We start from the raw sequence: 25,995 nt of genomic DNA, 5'->3' as shown, positions 1-25,995 counted from the left end.
TATCTATCGCTGTGCGTATATCAATCATCATTCATAAAATAATGACTTCAATTGTGTGGACTGATTTGGTGTTCACATCATGTATGTAAACTCTATGGAGATTTGAAATTTTGAATGTATGACAATTATGTGAAAAAATAAACATTTTTAAAATGGGAACGTGTAATGTGAAATGTATTTAAACTTTGCTTAATATACATCTCTATCAAATATCATCATCATAAGTTTCAAAAATATAATCGGATAATCTAGTTTTATAAATTCTAGATGGATAGAAATTATGTTGCCATCTCCACATGTCATATTCATTTATATATCCAGTTAAAACTTAAAAATAATAAGGAAAAGTATAGGTTACTAATATATTATCTGCCAACTTCTGTCAACTCTTATTTATATTTGTGTTTTATGGAAGTGTGTTCGTAGATGTGTCTAATAATTAATATATTTTAAATACATATATAAAGAGACACATCCAAAAAATATATCTATAAAGACACTTCTATTAAATACAGTTATAAAAAAGATATTTTTATTAGACACATCTATGAACACACTTCCATAAAATATAATTATAAATAAGAGTTGGCAGAAATTGGTTGATAACGTAGCGGAACCGAAATAATAAAATAAAGTCAACACGTTCGGTTGACCTGTCAGAGAAAATAAATCAACGTTTTTACATGTAAGTTGTGAGGATATAGGAAGTGAATATTGTACAATACTACAATGTACACCTAAATAATTGATAATCTTAATTACATTTGAATGATTTAATTTATTTTACTTCTAATATAATAAGGTACACTTACAAATTACAATAACATCTTATCAAAATAAAAATGATATTATGATAAATGGAATGATAATATTCACTATTTAAAATTTAATTTAATTTAATTTGTTTAATTTTAAAAATAGGTTTAAATTTTATCTATTATTTCATTATGTATGTTATGAATTATTTTTATAATCACTTTCAAATACAACTATAAATATATTATTTATGTAAAAATTCAACAACCACATACCTCACCCTTATCAACCTTAAGTCATATATATAATAAGATTGTATATCATATCGTGAATTGCAAGGGATCACACTTAGCCAATATGGCAATATTAATAATAGGAAAAGTATAGGGTACCAACATATTATCTGCCAATTTCTGCTTTTATTTATATTTGTGTTTCATAGAAGTGTGTTCGTAGATGTGTCTAATAATTAATATATTTTAAATACATATATAAAAAGACACATCCATAAAATATATCTATAAAGACACTTCTATTCAACACAGTTATAAAAAATGCATTTTTATTAGACACATCCACAAACACACTCCCATGAAACCCAATTATAAATAAGAGTTGGCAGAAGTTGGCAGATATGCTGTTGGTAACGTAGCGGAACCGTTAATAATATTAGGAAATGTTGTAGAAAAATAAAAAAATGGTGAGCAAATAATGCAATACAATTTTTTATCAACAATGCTAGGAACCAACTCTATATAAGCCAAGAATCAGCCAACTGGTAAATTAAAGGTACCGGTGACTTTAACTGGATGTTACTACTGATAGGCACACGGATGTTTCTTTTTCTTGTAAATTGGATGGTTTTGGATATGATTTCTATGTTTCATGTGTTACGCATTAATAAAACATAATTAATTATATGGAATCAACTAATGAATGATCAAAACATCTGTTCCGTGATTCTCTCCTATCACTAGCGTATCTTTCCTCATGTTTTAAACATGGTCAACAATAATTTAAAAAATAAATTAAATTATAAATTAATAAAACTAATTATAATTAATTATGTTGTTCTATTCTTGGCTGATTATTAGTTGTTCCATATATTTTTCTATTTTTTATTTATTAATCGAGTATGATCTTTAATTATCAGGGATTATTGGCTATCACCTTCTAATAGACTGTGCTATTCGAAGGTCAAAATTAATTTAAATATAGATTACAATTCTTAAATGCATTAACCATATATGCGTTACACGGAGATCATTCACTAATCACTAACTACGTTATTGAACAGTTAACGATTGATTAGATTTATTTGGTGGATATTATTTTTTATGATTATAAGTTAATTTTAAATTTTTTTATGATAAGATTTGTTAGAATTATAATTTTTTATGATTAATTTAATGCTTTAGTAAAAAAATATATATGGCAAGTTACGAAGATAACTAGTAGACGTTCTCATGAAATTCTTCTATAAGGACAAAGAAATCAAGGAATTTACATTTTTTGAGAGCTTGCTATAAAGTTTTAATATGAATTTGAGAGTAAAGATAGCAGCGTGTGTGTGTTTGAAGCAGAGCAGAAATTGAAAGAGAATTGTGCTATACATTTGACACAAGAAACGAAAGTATCCACTTATTCTCTTATATGAATTAATGATATCTCACTCCTAAATTACTATCATTAGAATTATATTTTACATCTAAGTCTTTTTTTAATTAAGTCCAATTAAATTAGTTTAATATAACAAAAATAAATTATAACTAATATTATTCTAAATTTTATTATTTAACTTAGTTAAATTTAATTAATAAAAAAATTTAAATATATAGCATTACTCTTATCATTATAGTATATATATAGGAGTTAAGACTCCTTTATTCAAGAAACCAAAACCAACTTATAACAGGAATTAACTTTCACCCACTTATATCAGCAGTGTGTAAGTAGTTTTAAGTAATTATCCTCAACATCCCCTCAAACTTATGGAAGGTTTATTAACTACCCTAAATTTGTGCTTAAATTTGCTAAACAGAGGGAAGGACAATGGCTTGGTGAGAACATCAACTACTTGGTCCAAAATATGAATTATATGTAACTTTTTTTTTTAGGTTAAATACGATTTTGGTTCTTAAGGTATAGATCGAAAAAATTTTTTGTCTTCAGCCTTTTTTTCATATAAAACCGTTCCTAAAATTTAATTTAATTTTAAAATCGTTTTTTTTAACCTAAATTTTAAAATTTTTTACTAAATTATCTCTAACAAAAAAATTATAAAATAAAAAAAAATAGAATACGAAAAAAGGAGAAAGACAAAAGAAAAAAAGAAGAAGGGGAAATGGTAGAAGGGAAGACGAAGAAGGGGGAAGAGGAAGGACGAGAGACGGACGATGGGAAGAAGAAGAGGAAAGGGCGAGGAACAGACGGACGTCGACGCCAGTGTTTGACGTTGATGCCAGCAGATCTGCGAGGGTGGACATCGCGCGCCGCTTATTATTTCTACTCCTCCTCTTTGCTCGCTCACCGATCATTGTTGCTCCTCTCCAGTCGCCGCTATGCTTCGCGTCTTCGCCGCTGGTCCTCCATAGGGTTCCAATTCTGCTTCTGATGTGTTGATTTTGTTAATTATATTGTTGATTCTTTTATTTCTTCTATTAATTATATTGTTGAATTTTATTTATTTGTGGATTTGTTAATTTTGTTAATTACATTATTTCTAATTCTGATTCTATTATTGTTGTTGATTCTAATTCTATTCTGTTTCTATGATTCTTTTGTTTCTGTATCATTTATTTCTGATTCTACTTTTGATTTCATTATTCATTGTTATTGTTGATGCTTTTGGTTGCTTCTACTTCTTTTTCTTTTGTTGTTGTTGTTCTTTGGAGTTGAGAGAGATAGTGGTGGATATTATACAGATTTGTTTTTTTATTTATATTTTTACTTTTTTTTATGTTTATTACATTGTTTCATTGTTATTGTTGCCGATGCTTTGACGAAGAAGAAGAAAAAAAAGAAGAGATGATACTGTGATGGAGAAGAAGAAAAAGAAGAATAGAAAATGAGGATTTTGGTAAAAAAGGAGAAGGATATTTTGGTCCAAAGGATGATTTTAAAACCAAGTTAAACCTTAAGGACAAATTCAAATGCAAAAAAAGGTTGGGGACAAAAAAAATTTTTAACCCCTACCTTAGGGACCGAATCGTACTTAACCCTTTTTCTTATTTACCATGTCTCTGAGGCAGTGCAGATCATCTCAAGGTGCTTACATCTGCTGTAAAAAATTGGATTTATAGCAAGAAGACATGCACTTTTATTGTCACAAAACATTGTAGGAGCAATCAATTGAAAAATCCTAAGTTCTCCCAATAATTGCTGAATGTTGAGAAGTTTAGATTGTGCTACTGCAAGTGATCTGTACTCGACTTCAGTGCTACTTCTTCTCACTTTGCTTTGCTTATTATTCTTCCAAGAGATTAAATTATCGCCAAGATAAATGCAATAACTAGTGATTGATTTTCTATCATCAATATTTCTAATCCAATCAGCATATGCAAAAGCAAACAAATGAAAATTAGTGCTTTTATGACAGATTAAACCATGATCTAAAGTTTTTTTGAGTATCCATTTGGCATTTTTACTGTACTGAAAATTCATGGGTTGAGAGTTCTCATTTCGTATATATTCTTATTTTTCAGATGCAGGTCCTAGTCTTTCACAATGAGCTAGAGTTCGTATGAAAAATGGCAAAGTTTATTTTGACTATGCTTTGTATTTTGTTTAGAATCTCTCCCCTTATTTTGGAAAATATTAACGATGTATATGTATGTATCTTTATTTTGGAAACTTTGCCTATAAAGGCTTTGATGTATCTTTGGGAGAGTTAGGATTTGTTATCAGCTGTTTTATTTTACTGTAATTCTAGTCGACCTAAATTTTGTAGCTCGTGACTAATGGCTATCATACACATACATATATATATTCTGTCTTTAATCTATTCTACCTTTAAATTTTTATTTTACCCTGCTTTCCAAGAGTGTTACTCTTCGTCACGTGTGTATTTTTTTATCGTGATTTATCATTGACCTATAACTCGAATATAAGGATTTGAATGTTAAAATGTTACAAAAGTCACAACACCATTGACGACTCTTATGCTATGAAGCTAATTCTCATTCTTGGTGACCCACCACAAAGCACCCCTGGCAGAAGTATAAAGGTGAAACAAAAACGACAGGAAGAACAAGTGGCAAGAAGAGAAGGTAGAGGGTGTGGACATAAAGAACCTCACCGTCATAGAATGTGGCCCTGTGGGTGCAGTGGTCTTGAAGGAAGAAAGGCAGAAAATGGAGAAGAGCTACTAGAAGAGGGAGTTAAAGGCGGCAAGGTAGTAGGCGACATTGCAAATACTGACAGCGGATACAGTGACCCATGTGAAAATGGAAGAGGCAGATATAGAGATGAAGGATAAGAGAAGGCGCTTGAAGGAAAGGGCGATAAAAGGGTTCTCGAGAGGGAGAAAGCGGAAATTGAGGGAGCACCAGATGTTGACAAAAGACCGCATCGGCTTCATCATCTACGTTTCCATCTTCTGTCGTGCCATTCGCAGCGCCACCACCATCTATTGTGGCTTCTCCTCCGACGACAGTAATAACCTTCTCTAGTTCAAATTCGTAAAGAAGCTTCTACTGTTGAATGAAGTCTTTTTGTTTTGTGATTTTTTAATTTGTGTGTAGATTCAATTTTTATTTTTTGTGATAATGGTAAATGGTAATGATAATGAGAAGAAGATGAGTAGAGAATTCATAGTGAGGGTAGATAGAAGTTTGGGAGAAGAGAATATTTTTTTAGTTTTATTTTTATTATGAGTATTTTAGTCTAAAAATTAATATTTAAATAAAAAAAGATTTTTAAAATAATTTCTAATATTGATGAGGATAATATTAATAGAAAAAGATATCGAAGGTGATTTTAAAAAAATTTATTGACGAAAAAAATATCTAAACCTTAAATGGGCGTTAGTTTGAGCACATTTCGGATTAAAAAAAGGAAAACAATACTTGTTCAATCATACGTATAGTATAACCGTAAACTAGATTTGAGCTTTCACACCCCATACCTTAATGTTAAGAAAGGAATATGGAGTTAGGTACACAACAAGCTGATGAATTATTAATGCCTTTTGCATAATAATAATGACAATGGAAAGAAGAATAAAAGAGACCAAATAGATGACTATGACAAAGGAATATATTCTTTTTTCATTGTATCTATCTATCTATTATTAAAATAATGATTCTGCTATATTTTAGATTACCACGCTCTGAAGCAACAATATTTTATGTATACTGGGCCATAATAGAATTTTTATTTACCTTTTGTAAATTGAAGGGGCCAAACAAGAAATTGAAACAAATATATGGCGTTATTTGTATATACACACAAAAGAGGGACATGGCCGCAGTTACAAAATATTGATATCTTTTATTAACTTGTTGAAAGAACGAGTAGTGCATGAATAATCTCTCATTATTTTTCATCGTATATATCATTTGTGACAGAAGCATCGTCAATTAGAAAAAATTAAAATTAAAATTAAAATTAGGGGTGTGCATGGGTCGGGTAAAATCGGGTTTGATGTGACCCAGATCCGACTCGAAATATATATCGAATCTATTTATTAGACACGAATCCGACCCTAGACCCGATGAAACCTATATACTTTCGGACCACAATTATACCGGGTAAAAACCGGATGAAAACCGGACTGTTAATATTACATTACCTTGATACCTTCTTATAAGTTAGCATGTGAAAATATCCAATTTTTCAAAACTCCAACTATTATTTAGTATGGTAAAATTTACTTAAAAAAATATAACAAGAATCAATTCTTCTCTGAAATTAAAGCATAATCATAATCAATACTAATATTGTCTAATAATACCAAATATTTAAATCAATACAAATAACACAATATTATGCATTTTAAACATAAAAACATTGACTTATAGTCTTATAATAACTAATAATACAAATATTAAGGTTTACAATACTTAAATTCCACATAAGAATAGCCATCATCCATCACTAATAACACAAAATATTAATTGTGTATGATGATCGGGCTACCGGGCCGTCTTCGGGTGACTCGAGTCATGGCCCGGACCCGACCCAAAATAATGGCCGTGTCTATTTTTGAGACCATTATTCGACTCTATACCCGATAAAATCACACCAAATTAACCCCTAAAATATTCGAGACCGGACCGGCCATACATACCCCTAATTAAAATATCTATCAGGCTTTTGTAACTCAAGTCTGTATGTAACTTAAAGTTAGAACTAATTTGGGTTTTAAACATTAATTAGTTTAAATGTAACTTTAACATGTTGATGGGTTTGTAACTTCAAATTATAACATAACTATCAACTACTTAAGTTGATATTGGAAAATTTATTTGTTATCAATTTATCCTAATCTATTTTCTGTTAGGATTATATTTCATCTTTGTCCTTTTAATTTTACAGAATTTTTTTTAGAATTATGCATAGAATAACAATTTTTCTCCTCTTCCCATAAAAATATTTTTAGTTAAATTGACAAAATCGGAAAAAATCTAAAAAACGTATCTAAATCGTAACAATTTTAGACAAAATAGGTCAACAAATGTTAATAATTATTATTTATAGGTAAATTAAAGTCATTAAATTTTTATTATAAATGATTAAAAACACAAAAAATATTTTTGGCCATTTTCAGTTTTATTTTAATAAAATAAAAAAAGAAAAGTTACATTGAAGGTTTTATACATTACCAAACACAGAAGTTTAAACTGGTTCCTAAGGGACAAATGTGTCATTTCAAGTCTTTGTGATGTAACCATTTTTCTAGAGTATTTATTCCACGTGCAAAAACTACATTGTTAATCAATTAATAAATATGTTGTTACAGCAAATCAAGCCTTAATTTGAATTTTTTTAAAATTATTCCTACATTTCAATACACACTAAAATGACGAAAATAACCTTCCAGGCTAATATAAAGTGAAACATACATGCCCTTCGTCATTGAACACATCTCAATCTCATAATCTCATTTTCTTGTGCTACATACACAAAACTCCATAATCTTGGAAAATGGAACTCAATCAAGAGTTAGAAGCTCTCACCCAAGCACTCTCAGGTTCTTTTCTAATTTCTTTCAAATCTATCCAACTTCTATACTATTCCATCCTTTTAATTTCAAGAATTACATTAAGTCACTGTCACTTTTATAGCATATTAAAAAAATATATCTATATTTTATTTATTGATTTTATCTATATATTTAGAGAACCAAATTTTCATGTGGTCCCTGACATATTAATAGATAATCATTTGACAATCTAGTTATATGAATTAATTTAACTAAATTAATAGTCGATCAGATATTTTTAAATTATAAAAAATATTTAATTTTATTGTCAGGGCATGGAGTGGAGGAGAATGCATTGGTAACAACATTGGGAAAGTGGGATCCATTGGAGAGAGAAGCTTTCAGAAAGAAGACACCAAATTTGTTCATTGAGGATAAAGAACGCCATTTTCAGAGATGGGATGATCACTATGCTCGTCTTCTCAAGCATGAATTTGTCCGTTTTAAGGTACATTCTTAATAATTTTATTTCTTCGATTTATTTACTTTATATATATTTCACAATAATTAAACGTATAGTCGTGTATTTATCCCTTATTCCTCCTTTTTTTTAGATATTTTTATAACCTTTATTATCTTTACTAAAAGAAAAATATGAAATTCATGCTGACTAATTCATATATGAACATATAAAAAATGTTAATAAAACAATACTAATTGGTTTAATAATATAAGGGAATACCACGGCGGCCATAACTAGTGATTTTAATGATTATGAAAATTTGGTAAAAATTAAAAAATATAACTAAAATTAAGGTTTTTTATTATTTATAAGCAAAACTATTTAATAATTTTTTATTTTTTATTTTCAAAATAAAAATCTTTTCAAATAATAAAAAAGATTATTTTGATTTTAGTTAATTTTTTAAAATATTGTTAAAATTCATTATCACTATAATTATAGTGCATAAAATATACCTTTATATAACGATATTTTATTTTAGAAATTTTGATTTAGATTTTTTTAGTCGAAAGATATTTTTGAATTAATTAGTTTTAGATTGCATTTGACCCAAAAAGAAGAGAGAAAGAGTAGGTAGCTTTTTCTATTTTTTTTATTGTTAAGTTACATCTTCGACCTAAATGGGGAGAAGAGTTTTATCAGTGACTTATGGTTGATTATATAATCTCTTCGACATTGCAATAATCTTCCATCTATCGATGTGTTCGAAATCTTTTTCCGTTATGTTGAAATTGTTAGGAAATTATTTTAATTTTTTTATTTGTTTGTGTGTAATATATATATTAAATTATATTATTTTAAATTAAATAATTTATATAATGGTAATATTATTTATTGTTTTAAATGCTGAATTGAATAAGTTATTATCATGTTTTATTTGGAATTAAATGAGAATAAAATTGAATATTGTTTTTTGTTTTTTAGATAATTATCTTTTAAATTTTAGATATATTATCTTTTGGACTTTAGATACAATTTTATTTGAGATTTAGGGTTTAATGCATGATCTGGGTTATTGAAATTAATTTAGAGAAAGTATAAGGAGCCAATGAAATATTTATACAATGTGTACAATGAAAATTTAAGGAGTATTAGAGATATAACCATTAGTGTTATTTTTTTGTAAACTTTTGGAATGAGTGGTATGATGACATGGCATCAGCTTAAGTTTTTGGGATAAGTGGTTTTATGACATGAGATGTTTATTATCCCTAGTACCTAATTTTTGAGATGAGTAATTTTATGACATGAGATATTTATTATCCTTAGTATTCAGATGGTTATTCTGAATATTATAAGTGATGTTCATTTTATAATTCATATAACTCATTGTACATATTGTAAAAATATTTTATTGACTCCCTAACACTTTTTTTCTAACAGAAATTTCAGTATCTAACAATCTTTTAACAAATTCACCCATTTGTTTCTTTCAAAGTTGTGGTTTCAACTTCTGGTATATTTGTTTGTTGTCAATTGTGTCAAAGTATGATTCTTTGTGACAATGACCAATTTTTCCATGGCTGTTATTACTTCTTTAAATATAAATTGGATTACCGGTTCTACTTCTTCAACCTCTGCTGCCATATTATTAACTGCATTTAAAAATTTACACAAAAATACTAGAGGACAATGGTTTGTATTTAAAATATATCCTTCTAGAGAGGGACGGACATAAGGGGGAGTGACTGTCTCGGCCCTCAACTTTTATTAATAGTAATAAATTATTATGTATAATTTAATTTAAAAAAATTATTTAGTATTTAGTCTAATATAAATAAAAATTCAGTCTAATTTAAATATTAATAATTTTTAATATCTAAAAAGTAAATAACAATATTAAAGAAATCTGAAAAATATATTATTTACTAATATTTTTTAATTAAATAAAATTTTTTAAATTTCATCAAGTGAATTCTTTTTCTTCTTGTGGTCGTCTTTTTTTATTCATTTGATATTAATTCTCTTTGTTTCAACTGATATAATTAAGAGATCTTTTTCAATTATGAATATTGTGAAAAATAACTTAGAAACAAATTAAAATAAAAGATGAATTTCTTGCTAATTGTCTTTTAATTATATTGAAAAGAAAATTACTAAAAAATTTGACACAAATTCCATTATCGGTGAATTTTATTATACGAAGAATCGACCACTTCGTTAGTCAAAAGTATATACATATTTTTTTATTTTAAAATATATTCTCTGTCGATATATTTTTGTAAGACATCTTATATTATATAATTTTTTACATAATTTTTAATATTATATGTATATATCATTTCTGGATCCGTCCCTGCTTCTAGTGTCATCATTTGTTTTTTTTTTTTTTTTGATACACTCCACACAAAATTACTATCATATTTTTCTATCTCCTTTTTAAAATTTTTTTTCTCCAAACTCCTCCCTAGACTTTCTATCCTCCTATAATAACTCACATTATTAAATTTATCCCATTCATACCAATGATATAATTTTCTTTTTTCAAACCTCTTCTCCTTTAACTTATTTATTCTTAAATATTCTTTTATTTCTCATCTTCCATATAAACTATATAATAGCAAACCATAAATTGATTCATTTCTTCCTTACAAGTCTAACCACTTTTGATTACACCATATATTAAAGAAAGCCTTAAAGTCATTCGATCTAACCCGAGTTATCCCACTCATTTATATTGTTTTTATCCACACCAAATTCACGTAATTGTAATGGATAAAGAGGTAATTTTCGTTCTCAACAACTTCCGATCCCCACATAACACACAACCAGCTTTATTATGATTTATAATATTCAAATTTACCAATCTTTTTTTTCTGTTTAATCTTTCAAGGATTGTACTCTAAACCATGATCTCTATCCTTAAAGGTGTTGTTCTCCTCCACACATTGTCAAAAATTTGTTTCGATTCAATCAGTTCCAGATTTTTTTTTTCTACCGCCGCATTAACGAGGAATTTGATTGAAAAGCTTCCATCTTCTCATAAACACCATATTGCTTCATTTTAGATATATACCTGAAACTAAAAAAATGTTTTGTAACAAGTAATATAATTTCTCAGTGTTTATTCTTTCACTTAAAAAGACATTTATGTCATTATAAATTCCAGTACCAAGATAAACCATTCGAGAAACCACAATTTGCTATTACTTTAGCTTTGTTTGACAAGATTGCATAAGGTCTAGAAAACTTATCTTTAAGGTATCATTTCAAAATCATGTTTTATATTCATTTCCCACGTATATTTTAATTCTTTTTCACGCAATATTCTTTAACCAATTACATACTTTGATGCCTTTAATAATGTCACTCCAAGGCCCATTTGATTTAGGTTCTCTATTTTCTATGACAAATTTTGTCATATTACTACCATTACATGGTACAAAGTGCTTTTAAAGGGGTTCGTCTTTCGTTAAAAATCTCCGCTACCATTTAAAAAGTAATGTAGTATTTTTTTTATGATATTTTTGACTTCCAAACCTCGGTATTCTTTAGGATTTTGTATTTGTCTCTAACTAATTGTAGACATCACATTTTTCTTTCTCTTCTCTCCAAAAAAAACTTGATTGGAAGGAAATAATTTTTTTACCATTGTCTTCGACATTTTGAACAAGCTCATATGATATAATGAAAGATTATTTATTACTGCTTTATTATGACTAATTTTTTTTAACTTTTGATACGTGTTCCACCTTCCATTTTACAAGTTTTTTTTAATTTTTCTATCATAGGCTCCTATATAGACACTCTTTGAATTTGCCCTGATCGGTATATTCAAATAAGTCATTTAGAAGTCTACAAATTAGACATCTCATCTTTTCTACCAACACCTTTAGCAATGATATTTGATATGTATATTCACATCTTTCATAAATGCAACTACACCAAATAAATTGTTTGATAAGTAGTGATAACTAATAAATTGTTTTTATTTTTTAATTAATGTCAAACTAAACTATGTTTGAAATAATCAAATTTGAGTTATATTAGGTATTAAATCCTTTTTTTCAAAAAAATATTTTATTCTCAATAATCTAAAATGTGCTATCCTAAATGTATTTGATTTCAGAACACAGTTATGTTGTGGTCCATGCATCCATGGGAGAGGGATGCCCGTTTAGTAAAAGAAGCAATAAAGAAGGGAAAAGCATCATATGGAGTGTTGGTTGAGATAGCATGCACAAGATCTTCTGAAGAGTTATTGGGAGCTAGAAAGGCATACCATTCTCTCTTTGATCACTCCATTGAAGAGGATGTTGCCTCTCACATTCATGGCATTGAGCGCAAGGTAATTCAAAAATACTAAATTACTAAAATCGTCTCTAATTTTTAAAAAGCTATTTTTTCAATTTTTTAATTGTTTGATAAAGTGTAATTTTTTATCGTTCAATATCTTTTCTCACGTATTTTTTCTTGGTTCCACTTAAAAATTGTAAGGTGAGATATCACACTTTATCAAACAATTGAGAGAAAAAATTGAGCGGATCCATTTTTCGATAAAATATCTTCAGTTTTGTGAATGATAAAAATGTCTTTAAAATATTTTAAAACGTGACAAAAATATCTAATGTAAAATAGATATTGATGGTTTCAGTGGCTAAGAGAAGGGGGTTGAATCTTAATCCTTTTTTTCACTTAATAACACTTGCTGGTCTTTGGAACAACTTCTGGAGACTTTTGGATTTTTGTCTCGTACCCAATCACGAGAGTTTTTCTTTTTATCTCGTGACCCGGCATGAGATATTTTTTGTTTTATCTCCTGTACAGCAGAAACAGAAATAGAGTAGAAGAGAGAGAAAATTACACCCAGATATATCCTGGTTCAGCTGTTAAGTGCAGTGCAGTCTACATCCAGTCTCCATCACAACAATGATAGAATTTCACTATAATCATCTTTGATTACAAACACCAATTCTCCCTAGGAACTACCCTTCCTATCTGGGACAAGTCCAGAATCAAAACCCAATCCTGAACTTGACTTGGTCATTGCCAAGTTTTCAACTATAAAGTGCTAACCCAACTTACAAGGGGATTCTCACAGAATCATGATACACAACACAGATGTACAAAGGAACTCTAAGGACATCTATGACTTTTTCTTTTATTGCACTCTCTGCCTTTTTTCGCTCTATGCCTTTTTCTTACAAACCTCACAGTTTGTCTTTTTTCATGAGATTCAAGACAGACAAAATTAAACAGAAAAATACAAAACAGAATACATTAAAGGAGAAGAACATATGTTAGCTTAGGTAGTTCTGAGAACTCTGTGCCTTGCACTCTCACTCCTTTCTTCAAGCCCTGGCTGTTCACCCTTATTTATAAGGGGAGAAGCCTCCACGGTTGAAACCAAAAGAACCAAGCTAATCTTCTTCTTCTTCATGCAAACCGGTTCGGTCAGAGAGAGAGGAGAAGTAACCGAATGCAATAACCAACATGCAATTACCTCTGGTTTTTCCTTGGTCACCAATAATCATCAATCCGAGCCTTTCATCTTTCTTTGCACTCAAAAATGGACTCCTAGCCCTTGATGCTTCATGATGATGACAACTTCATCTGCTCCATCCTCTGCCTCTTCCATCACGTAGCCACTATAGCTACCTCCTGTGGTGCTTGAGCAGAATCAGAGACAAGTCATCCCTCCAAGAATCTTCTTTCTCTAACCGAGATCTTCTCTTTCATTTTTGGTATGGAGAGGCTGAGATCTCTTCACCAAATCTTTCCTTTCTTGGTTAAAGATCTTAGCCACAACATACTTTTTGTTTTATTTTTCTTGCCATCATTGTAATGATCTTTAGCTGCTTCTAGCTTCATCTTGGTAGCTTGCAAAAGCTTACATGGTTGCTGTGATGGAAGTGACCGAAAGTGAAAAGAGAGATGAGAGAGAAGATAGAGTAGAAAGAGAAGCAATTAAATGAGTTTGAACAAAGTAATCAAAAGTGAGTTACTTTTGTTTCCCTCTTTGCTGAGTAGCGTGCTTTCATTAAGGCCAACCATCTAATTAATCATAATTTCTTTCTTATGGTTCTAAGGACTGCATTAATTCATCTTAATAAAATTTGAATTCCATCACATGATAAAGAAATAAGATCCGTTGGAAGCATGAAGCTTTGTTTTCTTTGCTTAATGGTTTCGGACCAAGCAAGCTAGTAAACAAAATAATTTGGGCTCATAGTAAAGATTAAATTTTGCCCTAACTAAACAATTCAGCCAACATTCATATTATAATTGTGCATGAGGCTGTCTTCACTGGGCTTGATATTGGCTCAATTTTGCAAGACTTTATTTCAGCTAACATAATCTTATCAATTTAACATCAAGGCTGAAGGTAAAGTGCATATATGGGTTTGCAACAATTTTCTTTTATTTTCGATCGGCCCAATTAAACCTGCATAGCAAAATTAATTAATCAGCATATGAATTAAAATCATATTAATAATTTTGTAATTAATCATATTAATAATATTTGATCATCATCAACTTAAATTAGAGTTTTTCAAACTCATCAATCTCCCCCTTGATGACAAATATTATTAAAAATTGAAATGGAAAGAAATTGAGGATTAGAATACTCCCTTTTGAATACTTGGATTCCTTCCTTTCCACTTGTTACATGGCTCCCCCTCAATGTATGCTATTTTACCAAGGGAAGCTCTTACCTGTAACATTTTTATCAAGCCTAAGGCAACAATGTTATTCAACATATAACATGTAAGATATTGAATGGCTTGATTTATGAGCAGAATTGGAGTGATAAACAAAACTCATTTGTTATCATAAAATTGATTTTCTGCTCAAACTTACAAGCAATTGAGTACATATCAACCAATAATATTTTTGATGCTTCAAGAAGTTGCTATTCAATCTATTCGAAAATATTTTTCAATCAACATATCAGAGCAAAATAATCAGAGCATGGAAAATATTTTTAATCAAGCATGATCATCTCAAAACATGGCAACTATCAGAATTTATTTACATATTACAGCTTAAAGGAACTGCCAAAAGTAAAAATATTCTTAAAACAGTAAACATATTCACCAAGGTAAATCAAATATATTCCTAATCCAAAGCATATTTACCAAGGTAAATCAGATGCATCCACAAGATAAATCAAGACAGATCAAATGCATATCTCTAACTCAAAATACAGTAGTCATATCTACAAAGATAAAACTGCATCACAAGCTATAGGCACAAGCATCAACCAGATTCACCACAACAAGGGTTATCATAAATCCACAAAGGATTTCATCCCCTGTTTTCTTAATTTCAATTTTTCAATCATTTTCTCCCACTTTTGTCATCAAAGGGGCACCTGCAAAAAATGGCATTGGAAGCAAAATATTCAAAGTATAACCAAAATACCAAGAGTATATCACAGTGTCATAGGTCTAAAGTATCTAAGCAAACGACTACAATATCAGATTGAGTCGAAACAAGCCAAATATCAACAAAAGAAAACCACAGTGATTAATCATCAGATAAATTGTACTCAGAACCATCTGTATCATCATCAGTGGCAGCATCCATCTCTTCCTCAAAACTCTGTAGCATGAGATCTACCCTATCTTTGCACTTGACCCAAGCCCTTTCATTTTCATAGACTAGTTTGTGGGCTTCCTTGTATGATTTCACCATTAGCTTTAACATGTTGGAGAACTCTGTGAGAATTTCTTTGATCGATTCTGTTGTCTTGGAAGACTCAGGCCGACTTTCAAACTCACTGTCCGAGGGTAATGACTTCTTTCCTTTGGTTCCCTTCATAGCTCCTCCTCCTTTAATCATTGAGACCTTATTCTCTATAGCTTATTGGTTAAATCAACTTTAAAATATTCAAAGATATTGGTGAAAAATATGCCATAAGGCATATTTGTCTTTTTGGTACTCTTAACTGATTCCCACATGTGTCTTATCATAAGATAACTGAAAGAGATAAAAGAAAAAGTAACAAGAGTAAAGAGTACAAGAGAGTCAGAAACAGTTACTCTGTTATGTGAACCACTTTGAGGAGTAAGAATACGGGTGATGATTCAGTGCAGAAGAGAGTTTTTAGTCCGAGGACCTTGTGAGTAGGAATAGAGCCATCCAAGCCAGATAAGTTAGCACAAATGTGTTGCAGAACAACTTTGTGTGTGACTCCAACCTGAGAATCCCATTTCTCAGTCATGTACGCTCTTGGTCCCTCATCTGTATAGCCTAGGGCAGCGCTGATGGTCTCATAATTCAGAGTCATGTATACCCGCTTCACATAAGAGTGAATGGTACCATCAATCAGTCTCATATTAGCATAGAATTCTCGTACCAATCCAGGATAAATATGTTTCTGAATGTAGAGTAGAGGAGTCCATTGCAGTAGTTCAAACAGAGGAGAGACGTTGATTCCTTTTGTCGAGAGTGAGTCCAGATTCACTAGGTAGGTAGGATAGAGGTGGCGTTTCTCCAACACTTTCTTGTGGAATTCATAGGAGGCACATGAATTGAATCTGGCTGGGTTATAGTGTGAATGAGGTTTGTTGAACTTAGTTTTGAATTCCAATGATTCCAAGTTTGTTGGCTCCCTCGTGTTGTGTAACGTGAAGCTCTTGGTCTTTTGTGAACTATGTCCAGGTGTTGTCTTCTTTGGTGGTGATGACGGTGGTGATGGAAGAGGTGAGGTGTGGGATTCTTCTTCCTCTTCAGCCACGGGTTCCTTCTCCTTCTTTTTTCTTGAAGATGTCTTTGTTGTTATTACTTTTCTTTTCATGGTGTCTGTGTGCTTGGATGGTGGTGAGGGAGAGGATGAAGAAGTAGAATGAATGTGTATATGAGTGTGGGTTTGAAGAGTGAAAGGTTTTTGGGAGAGGAGAATTCGTTCACTTTTTCTTGGAGCAATTTTTTTTTCATGATAATGAAAATGGAGAAGTAGAAGGAAGAAAATGAAAAGAGAACTAAATTGAGTGGAGAGATGTGGGAGGTTAGGGGTGCATTAAATGTTGAGTGGTGAGAGAATTTGAGGGAGTTAAAGACCATTAATGAGCGGTTATTAATCAAAGAGGTTTTCTTTTATTTGAAATTAAAAAACTAAAAAGTTGTTTCCTAAAATCAAGGGATGAAAAAAGAGAAAAGATTTGATATGACAATAACCTCTTCCAACAAGATTTGATGAGACAAGAAAAGAAATTGTGATTTACACAAAGAGGAACTAACAAAACGGTAAGAGTGAGGTCAAAGGAATTTGGTGGAACCCAAAAGAATTAATGTCTGCGCAGTCTCTCCCTTGATCATAGCCCTTTCAACACATCTTGATTTTTTATCCCTCCCTTCTCTTAGCCACTGATATTAAGTAATTTTTTTTTGCGATTTTATTTTGTCAATAACCAAAAATACTTTTAAAAATAAAAGTTTATAGAGATTGAAATTATATGCATTTTTTTATTTGTATATACTTTTTAAAGAGTTATCCAATTATTCTACTAAAATTTTGGATAATCATATAAGTAGTTTATCAAATACAAAAAATTATTTATCATCTATATAAAAAATAATTTTTTGTGGTCGTTTCTAATATTTTGAGGATATTTTTTACGTTATCAAAAGTATAAGATATTTTTGTTTGTATTATAAAAAATTGGAGACGATTTTGATATAGTTTACCCTAAAAAGAAAATAGAATAATAATTAAACCTGCTTCAATTATAGTTGTATGTTGTTCGAGAAATTATTTTGCTTTAATTCATTATTAACTTTTACATTGATTTGATCGTATATATTTTATGCCAATATTTAACAATTTATAATAATTTAATTGAATAACATTATTTATTGCTTTTGGAAACAAACAGCTCTTGGTAGCACTTGTAAGTGCTTATAGGTATGAAGGACCAAAGATTAAGAACGAGCATGCAAAATCAGAGGCAAAAATAATTTATGATGTGATTAAGAATGCTCATAAGAAACCTATCAATGAAGATGATGAAGTCATAAGGATATTAGCAACAAGAAGCAAGCCTCATCTCAAAGCACTATACAACCACTACAAAGATATTTCTGGCAAGAACCTTGATGAGGTATCTAATTATCGATAATGTTAGGAGGATAAAAAATAATTAATTTAAATCATTTAAATTTATCTTATTTAATATTTATTTATTATTTTATTTAATATTTATTAATTATTACAATAATTAATAAATACTAAATAAAATAAATTTTAACTTTTTTTGTTTCTCTAGTATTAGCGTTATAGTTTTTAATATTATTAACCTCTGATAAACTGAAATAAAATAAGAATAAAATAGTTTCTAATATATTTTAGAAAAATAACAAATTGATCACATATTTTTTTATGAACAAATTATTTAATATAATAATTAAATTGTTTGATTTTTTACCGTAGTTTTCAGTCCAACAGACTAAAGACTAATCCACCGCGGTATTGAGCTCTATTTAAGAGTTTGTTGCTACATGCATAAAACGGAAAATTAATTAATTTTTCCTTTTATTTTATTAAGAATTCATTCCACTATTGATATTTTAAATGATCATAGACCTATTTTTTAGTTTACAATCAAAACATTCACGGTCGAATACAGTGATTAATATTAATCATAAGAATTTGACCCTCTATTATTAAAATTTTGGTTCGGCCTCTGTATCTATTTGTAGACACTAGAGAGCAAGAATTTTATAATAGTGTAGTCCTCATGTAATTTTATTGTACACCATTTTCTGTTGATAAATCTTAATAACTAGTTCTTACAAAAAATTTCACCTCCTTTTACTAGGATCTTGATGACATAAGGTTCAAAGAGGCTGTGCAATGTCTTTGTACCCCTCAAATATATTTTTGTAAGGTAATATTTGAAGCTGTATATACATATATTGAGAAATTAAATCATGGTTTAATTATTCTGTTAGTCCCTGTAATTTTACTGAATTTTTAATTAGGTCTTTATATTTTTTTTTGAGTCCCTATACTATATCAAATTTTGTAATTAAGTCCCTATCATGATAAAAACGCTGGAATTAACGGAATATTCCGTTAAGCAAAACGAATATACCTAACACTTGATTGAATATTCTATATAGTTTAACAGAATATTCTAATTTCAACGTTTTTGTCGCGGTAGAAACTTAGTTATAAAATCTGATATGGTATAGAACCTAATTGAAAAATAAAAAAGTATAGGGATCTAATTAAAAATTCGATGAAACTATAGAGATCGACAAAATAATTAAACTTTAAATAATCTATCTCTAAAGAATACATTATTATTCTTTTAATTTATTTTTTATATCTATAAGTATTATTATTATTATTATTATTATTATTATTATTATTATTATTATTATTATTATTATTATTATTATTATTGTGTTGTGTCCTCAGGTTTTGGATTCAGCATTGAAAATTGATGTTGATAAGAACACTAAAAAAGCACTTGGTCGTGTGATTGTTACTCGAGCTGACATTGATATTAAAGAGATAATGGCCGATTACAATAACCTTTATGGAGTTACTTTACCACACAAAATACAAGAGATTGCTAAAGGGAATTATAAGGATTTCTTGCTAAACTTAATTGCAAGAGGATCTAATTAATTAGTTGAAGAAATTAAATTACAAAAGAGACCCACTTCCCATTTGAAATTTGAGATTTGAGATTTGATTTTGTATTATCTTCTTAAATAATTTGTATCTCCCCCCTTCCCAAAAAAAAAAAAAAAAAAATTAAAGGGGAAAAAAATATTCCTTTGGTTTGTTATTGATCTTTCAAAGCATGATGCTTTACCTATTGCTTCTATGATTATCTGTTATTATTAAGAGAAAATAAAATAACGCATTAATAGATAAATGTTGCTAGTATTGTTTAATTTTTATACGGTGAATTTTAATATGATTATTTTATGGTGGCTATAGTAATTATATATGTAAGTATTATTAAAATTCAAGGTATATTTTTTATATTTTAATAATATTTTTTTAATTAACATTTTTTAAAAAATGTTGTTTAATAATAAAAAATATTATTTTAATTTTAGTAATATTTTTTAAAATACCATAAATATTATAATCACTATAACATAGTCATATTAGTCAAAATGATTCCTTTATATAGATAATAATAAAGTTGGTTAAGAGACAGTAAAATCGAATATGCCTAAAGTCTCAATCAATTTATTAGACTCTAATTACTTTAAAACTAATTGATTTAAGCTAGTTATCAAGAATTATTCTTGTGATGGGATTACAAAATCTGCATCCCTTATTAAAAGTTTGGTTCTCGTTTCGGGATTAAAAATGGAGTGCAAATTTTTATGAGAAATGTTATTTATTTTTTAATTAAACTTGTGTTTCAAGCAAAACATGGGAAGAACAAACTAAACAAAATGGACTTCAAAGGGAATATTCCCTATGCTTTCAGGTTGAGAATCAAATGCTTTTCAACACAATTATTCAAGCTACTCAAATTTGAGGGTAATACTATGAATTTCATTAAAATTTAATTATTTTATTAATTCTTATAGTTTTACTAAATTTATAATTAGATCTCTATATTTTAATCATCAAGATCTTGTGTTTTGCGAGAATTTCTTCAACCTGAGTTTTTCGTAAGATTAATTAACCCTAAATCGAACAGCCACGTTCACAACATTATCATCGTGACAAATCCCGAAATATCACAATTTCGTCTTAAATAAGTCGATGCTACTTTAAAAAATATTTAATTAAAATATTCTTACTTATATTGAATAAGTATTTTATTATTATTCATTGTGCAATCTACAAAGAAATTGAATGTTGAAGAGCATGATACATTATCCATCAAGATTATTCAAGAGGATCTTTCCCCATCAAAGTCATCAAGAAATTTTGATAGCTTCCTGAGGTATCTCCACAGACATCTTTTACAAGGTTGGAGTCAAACATGGCAGCATATTCAATTTCTATTTTCAACATGTCAACTTCTGCTCTACTCACAATTGCTCTGTTCAGCGATTCTTCATCGGTTCCAATCCCAATCATAGATTCTCTTATAACCTGTTAAAGATTCTTTTTAATTTATTATTCTTAACAACAAATATTATTACAAAGCACCCACCTTTGCAAAATGTTTTTCAGGATTGCATGTGCACCGTATTGCTGCAATTAACAGATTTTCTAAATCATCCTCGCCACAATTTGCTATGTCCTACAAACAAAGAAAAAAAAAATCAAACGTGCATCTAATAATTAAGTAATGTGCTTTTATAAATACCAACATGGATAAATATCTACTCAATTTAATTACATAACTAACTATCTTTTGGTTGATATTAATTTTTTTTAAATTATATTTTTACTTTTTTTTATCTCTTTCTTCTTCTTTTTCTCAACAACTCAATTTCACTCTGTCGGCTAATCACTGTTATTGTTGGCCACTTTAAATCCTAAATCCTAAAAAATCATAACTCATAAATTCTAAATTCGAAACGATAAATCTTAAATTTTATATTCTAGACCCTCCAAAAAATTAGTGTTAAAAAAATAATTTTACTATAAAAAAGGTGACTAATAGTAGCTAATTAAAAAAATAAAAAATAAATAATAATATGAATGATAATAATAATAATAAGGTTTAATTACATTGTTGGTCCCTATAGTTTAACGAAATTTTTAATTAAATTTCTATACTTTTTTTTCTTTTAATTAGGTCCCTGCACCAATTTTTTTTTTCAGTTAGGTCCCTCTTAGCAGTAATTGACTTAATTTTATAGGGATCCAACTAAAAAAAAATTGATGCAGGAACTCAAATAAAAGGAAAAAAAGTATAATGACTTAATTAAAAAAAATTAGTGCAAATACTCAATTAAAAGGAAAAAAAGTACAAAAACCTAATTAAAAAATTCGCAAAACTATAAAGATCAACAGAATAATTAAACCTAATAATAATAACAATAAAAAAATAATAAATAATAATAATGAACCTGCTCCAATGAGTGGTCAAAGAGTTGTTGGTAAGTTGCAAAAGTTTCCCGGAGCTGTGAAATGGATCTGGTGGAAAGTATCCAAAGAAAGCTATCATCATCTAATCTCCTTTTCCTAATGGCTTCATGCATTTTAGATGCATCTTCCACTGCAATTTCCTTCTTTGTTGTCTCTTTTGAATGCCTGTTTGAGCTTATTAGAGCTAGCAAAGTCTGCACAAAAATATATAAAATTATAAATATCTTCATCCTTGCATGTATATTGTTAATTTGATTCATGACATTTTCAATGGCAGTAATATAATAGAACCAATAATTGTTTCTCAAAAATGCTAAATTCCACTAAAAATCAGTCATTAAATTAGTTATATATGTATTTATAAATAAATATATGTGTTGAACTTATTTGTAAAATATATTTTATATTTTAATATATATTTTATATGAGTTATTAAGTTGGTAGCAGATTTTTAATATATATTATATATATATAGCATAATTATTGTTATTACTTTAACATGTATTTTATTCAAGTTGCAACTTTAGGAAAAGACTATATTATTTTGACTGAAAAATTTTTTTTACGTAATAATTATTACATGTTAATAAAAATCATTAAAACACAACTAAAATAATTGGGAAGAGAATTTGAGATAAGTTTATGTTCTCACCTTTTTAAGTGGCATATCATAAACACAATCTAGAATGTCCTCCTCAATTGTGCAACCATAGAGATCAATATAAGCTTCTCTCACAGCATTAACATACAGAGTTTTATTACCACATGCTATTTCAACCACAACTTGTAGTTCTTTAATCTTATTAGTCATAGCCTTCAATGCTTTGTTTGCCAACATTGCATGCCTTACTTCAGGTTCATGAACCCAGAGAACTAGGGCATTCTGGTGCATTTCACAAATTCTCAAGTCAGTATGAAAAAAATATCATGTATAAGTAGATGAAAATAAATAGTCTAATTAGGGAATATAAACTTCTAGTAATTAATTTCAACGTCTCTTTCTAAATGATCTTTTTGTTTTTAGAAAAAGTATATAGGAGCAATGCTTTTTCTGAACAACGTAAATAATAGATTAAAAAAAGAAAGTTAATTTTAATTTTAAAAATTAAAGTTTGAATTAATTAGGTTTTATCATAATTTTGAATTTTTTGAATCATTTTTTTCAAACGATGTCACCTTCCATCTCTTTGCACCGTTCTCCCATTTTCTCTAACCGCCTGTCGTTCAGACTTCCGCCGCTAGGCTGTCGCTGCTGTATTGTGACTCCGGTATTTTTCACAGTTGCTGTCTCGTTATTTATTTCTTATCAATTAAGTCGGATATTCATTTTACTATGTATGCAGATGGTTCTTTTCATTCTAAAGTGGATGTTTATTTAGATATACCATTGGTAATTTACTTAATTTGCTTGATTCTACATGCACATACTCCTTAGGATGTTCATTTTACAATATATGTGGATGATTCTTTTCACTAAGATGTAAATGTTTATTTGGGTTATACCATTTGGGTGAACGAAGCAAAGCGGCACGCGATGAAAATGGTGAAGACACGATGCAGCAGCATGGAAGCAATGGCAGAAGTGTAGCGTTGGAGCAATGGCAAAACAAGACTTCTAGCTCGACGACAATGCCATGTCATGGAGGGGAGAAGAAAACACACAGCGGCATCGTCGTTTGCGGGAAGAATAGGGGTAGTGTGACACATGGAAGAAGAAGGTGTGGCAACGTTGAGAGCAGGGAGCGCGATGCATGAAAGAAGAATGTTCAGTGGAGGCATCGGTTGCAGAGAGCACAAGAGTAGCATGATGCATGGAGAAAAAGGCACAGCGACAATACGGTGCGGTGCATAATGCATTGCTTCTTCAAACAGTGACGGTGGCAGTGGCGGTGAGGTGTGTTGGTGACGGCGCGACAAGGAGAGTGACTAAGGTTGTGGTGGATAAATGAAGTGAAATATTTTTTTGTTTTAGTCAACACATATATAGTACAATCCATTATTCACATTATTTGTAGCTCCATTGTCTACTCACCAAAATTCTTACTTTTATATTCACAATTTTTTCCACCTCTTTGTTTTCTAATTAATACATTCTTAACACTAATATATATAACTTTATTTTTATGGTTGTCATAATTTAACTCTAAATTTTTACTCTTAATCCCTAAATCTCAATCATCATTTTTTTAGTGAGAGTTAAAAAAAATAATTTTAACAATAAAAAATTAGTTAATATTAACTAATATTTATACACTTTCGATGAAATAATACTAAAATTTCTGCAATAATCAAATGAGAATTAGATCAAATTCGAACAAGGTTAAAGTAAGGAATAAGTAAAATACATGATTTTATTAATAATGCTTGTTATCTAAGAGCCTACCTATGCATACTTAATTAATCAATTATGTGCATAAAGAAAATTAAGCCTGACAACTTCAAATTACGGAAAATGCACAACCAATTGCTAAATAGATTGTGTATATATAATTATATATACACACATATATAATGCATTGTTCTATTTACATTGTCAAAAAATATTTACGCATTATGAAGTTAATTAGATTACCGATCTTTTGATATTAGAAACTTTTCAAATTCGGCATACTTAATTATCAAAATAATATAATATAATATGATTTAAAATTAGATCAATAAAATTTATATAGTATAAAGAGGTATTTTATTATTCAGTAATTTAAGCCAATTAAATTTACTCGAAGTAAATATCCGCATATCCAAACATATATTTAAACAATTTTATTAGGCAATCAATTAGGCTACTAGTTAACTATAACCACTGTTAGTTGAGTTAAAAAAAAAAACTTCTTTTCTTACAGAAACACTCTTTCGCACTGCTGCCTCCACCACCTCACTACAATTGGTTCTCCACTGTTTCCGTTCACGGCCTCGTCCATTGTCTACGTTCTCATTTGTCGTCTATGTCGCCTGCCATGACTCGTCTGCGTTGTCTCTGTCAAAGCGTCACCGTCGTTGTGGAGCTTGAGCTTTGCCGCCCTTCCGAGCCCAAACTGTTGTTGTTCGGAGACCTTACCTTGGCTACTCTCCTTCACTCCGCCACCAAGGATCGAAGACCTCATCGCTCACGGTCGTCGTCTCTCGCTGTCCCGCTACTTCTCACGTTAGCAATGTGTTTAGGTTTTGCATGTTTTTTTGTTAGGTTTTAAATGTTTTCTTATGTTTTGATTATGGATGTTTCTTTTTTGTTTTTTGATATTTTTTTTTTCAATTATTTTATATTTTTTTTGTTTTGATTTAAATATTTTTTTTAGAGTTTCAAATCTGTTATTCAATTATTAGTTTTTACGAGGTTCAAATTTTGGATATTTTTATTTGTTATTTTGAATTTTTTTATGATTTTAGATGTTCTATTTTGTTAGATTTTGGACGTTCTTTTCAATGATTTTAGATTATTTTTAGTAGTTTTTTTAATATTTTTTCTATAATTTTAAATGTTTCTTTTTGTTAAGTTTTGATTTGTTTTTCAATGATTACTGATGTTTTTTTTTTCAACATTTTGTTATAAAATTGACTGATTCGTTAAAATATTAGCAAAATATATAGTGTTGGTTACATACACTT

At 29.3% G+C, this 25,995-nt stretch overlaps 2 protein-coding genes across 2 annotated transcripts; one reads left to right on the top strand and one right to left on the bottom strand.

The window, feature by feature from the left end:
* Positions 1–7,812: 7,812 nt before the first annotated feature.
* On the top strand, positions 7,813–20,257 carry LOC112707665 (annexin D4). The gene is made up of 6 exons (XM_025759533.3): positions 7,813–7,948; positions 8,233–8,408; positions 12,493–12,711; positions 18,245–18,469; positions 19,187–19,255; positions 19,792–20,257. Exons 1-6 carry the CDS (start codon positions 7,903–7,905, stop codon positions 20,002–20,004), a joined length of 948 nt encoding a protein of 315 aa, XP_025615318.1. The 5' UTR covers positions 7,813–7,902; the 3' UTR covers positions 20,005–20,257.
* Positions 20,258–21,234: 977 nt separating this feature from the next.
* Positions 21,235–24,168, bottom strand: LOC112705406 (annexin D3-like). Its single transcript, XM_072200255.1, has 5 exons — positions 23,893–24,168; positions 23,042–23,272; positions 22,371–22,583; positions 21,506–21,595; positions 21,235–21,444 (listed from the first exon to the last, which is right to left on the bottom strand). Exons 1-5 carry the CDS (start codon positions 24,166–24,168, stop codon positions 21,235–21,237), a joined length of 1,020 nt encoding a protein of 339 aa, XP_072056356.1.
* Between the last annotated feature and the right edge of the window lie 1,827 nt (positions 24,169–25,995).

This window comes from Arachis hypogaea, chromosome 8 (genome assembly GCF_003086295.3).
Source record: "Arachis hypogaea cultivar Tifrunner chromosome 8, arahy.Tifrunner.gnm2.J5K5, whole genome shotgun sequence".
Taxonomy (NCBI): domain Eukaryota; kingdom Viridiplantae; phylum Streptophyta; class Magnoliopsida; order Fabales; family Fabaceae; genus Arachis; species Arachis hypogaea.
The sequence above is the reverse complement of the archived record's forward strand: the minus strand, read 5'-3'. Positions and strand labels throughout refer to the sequence as shown.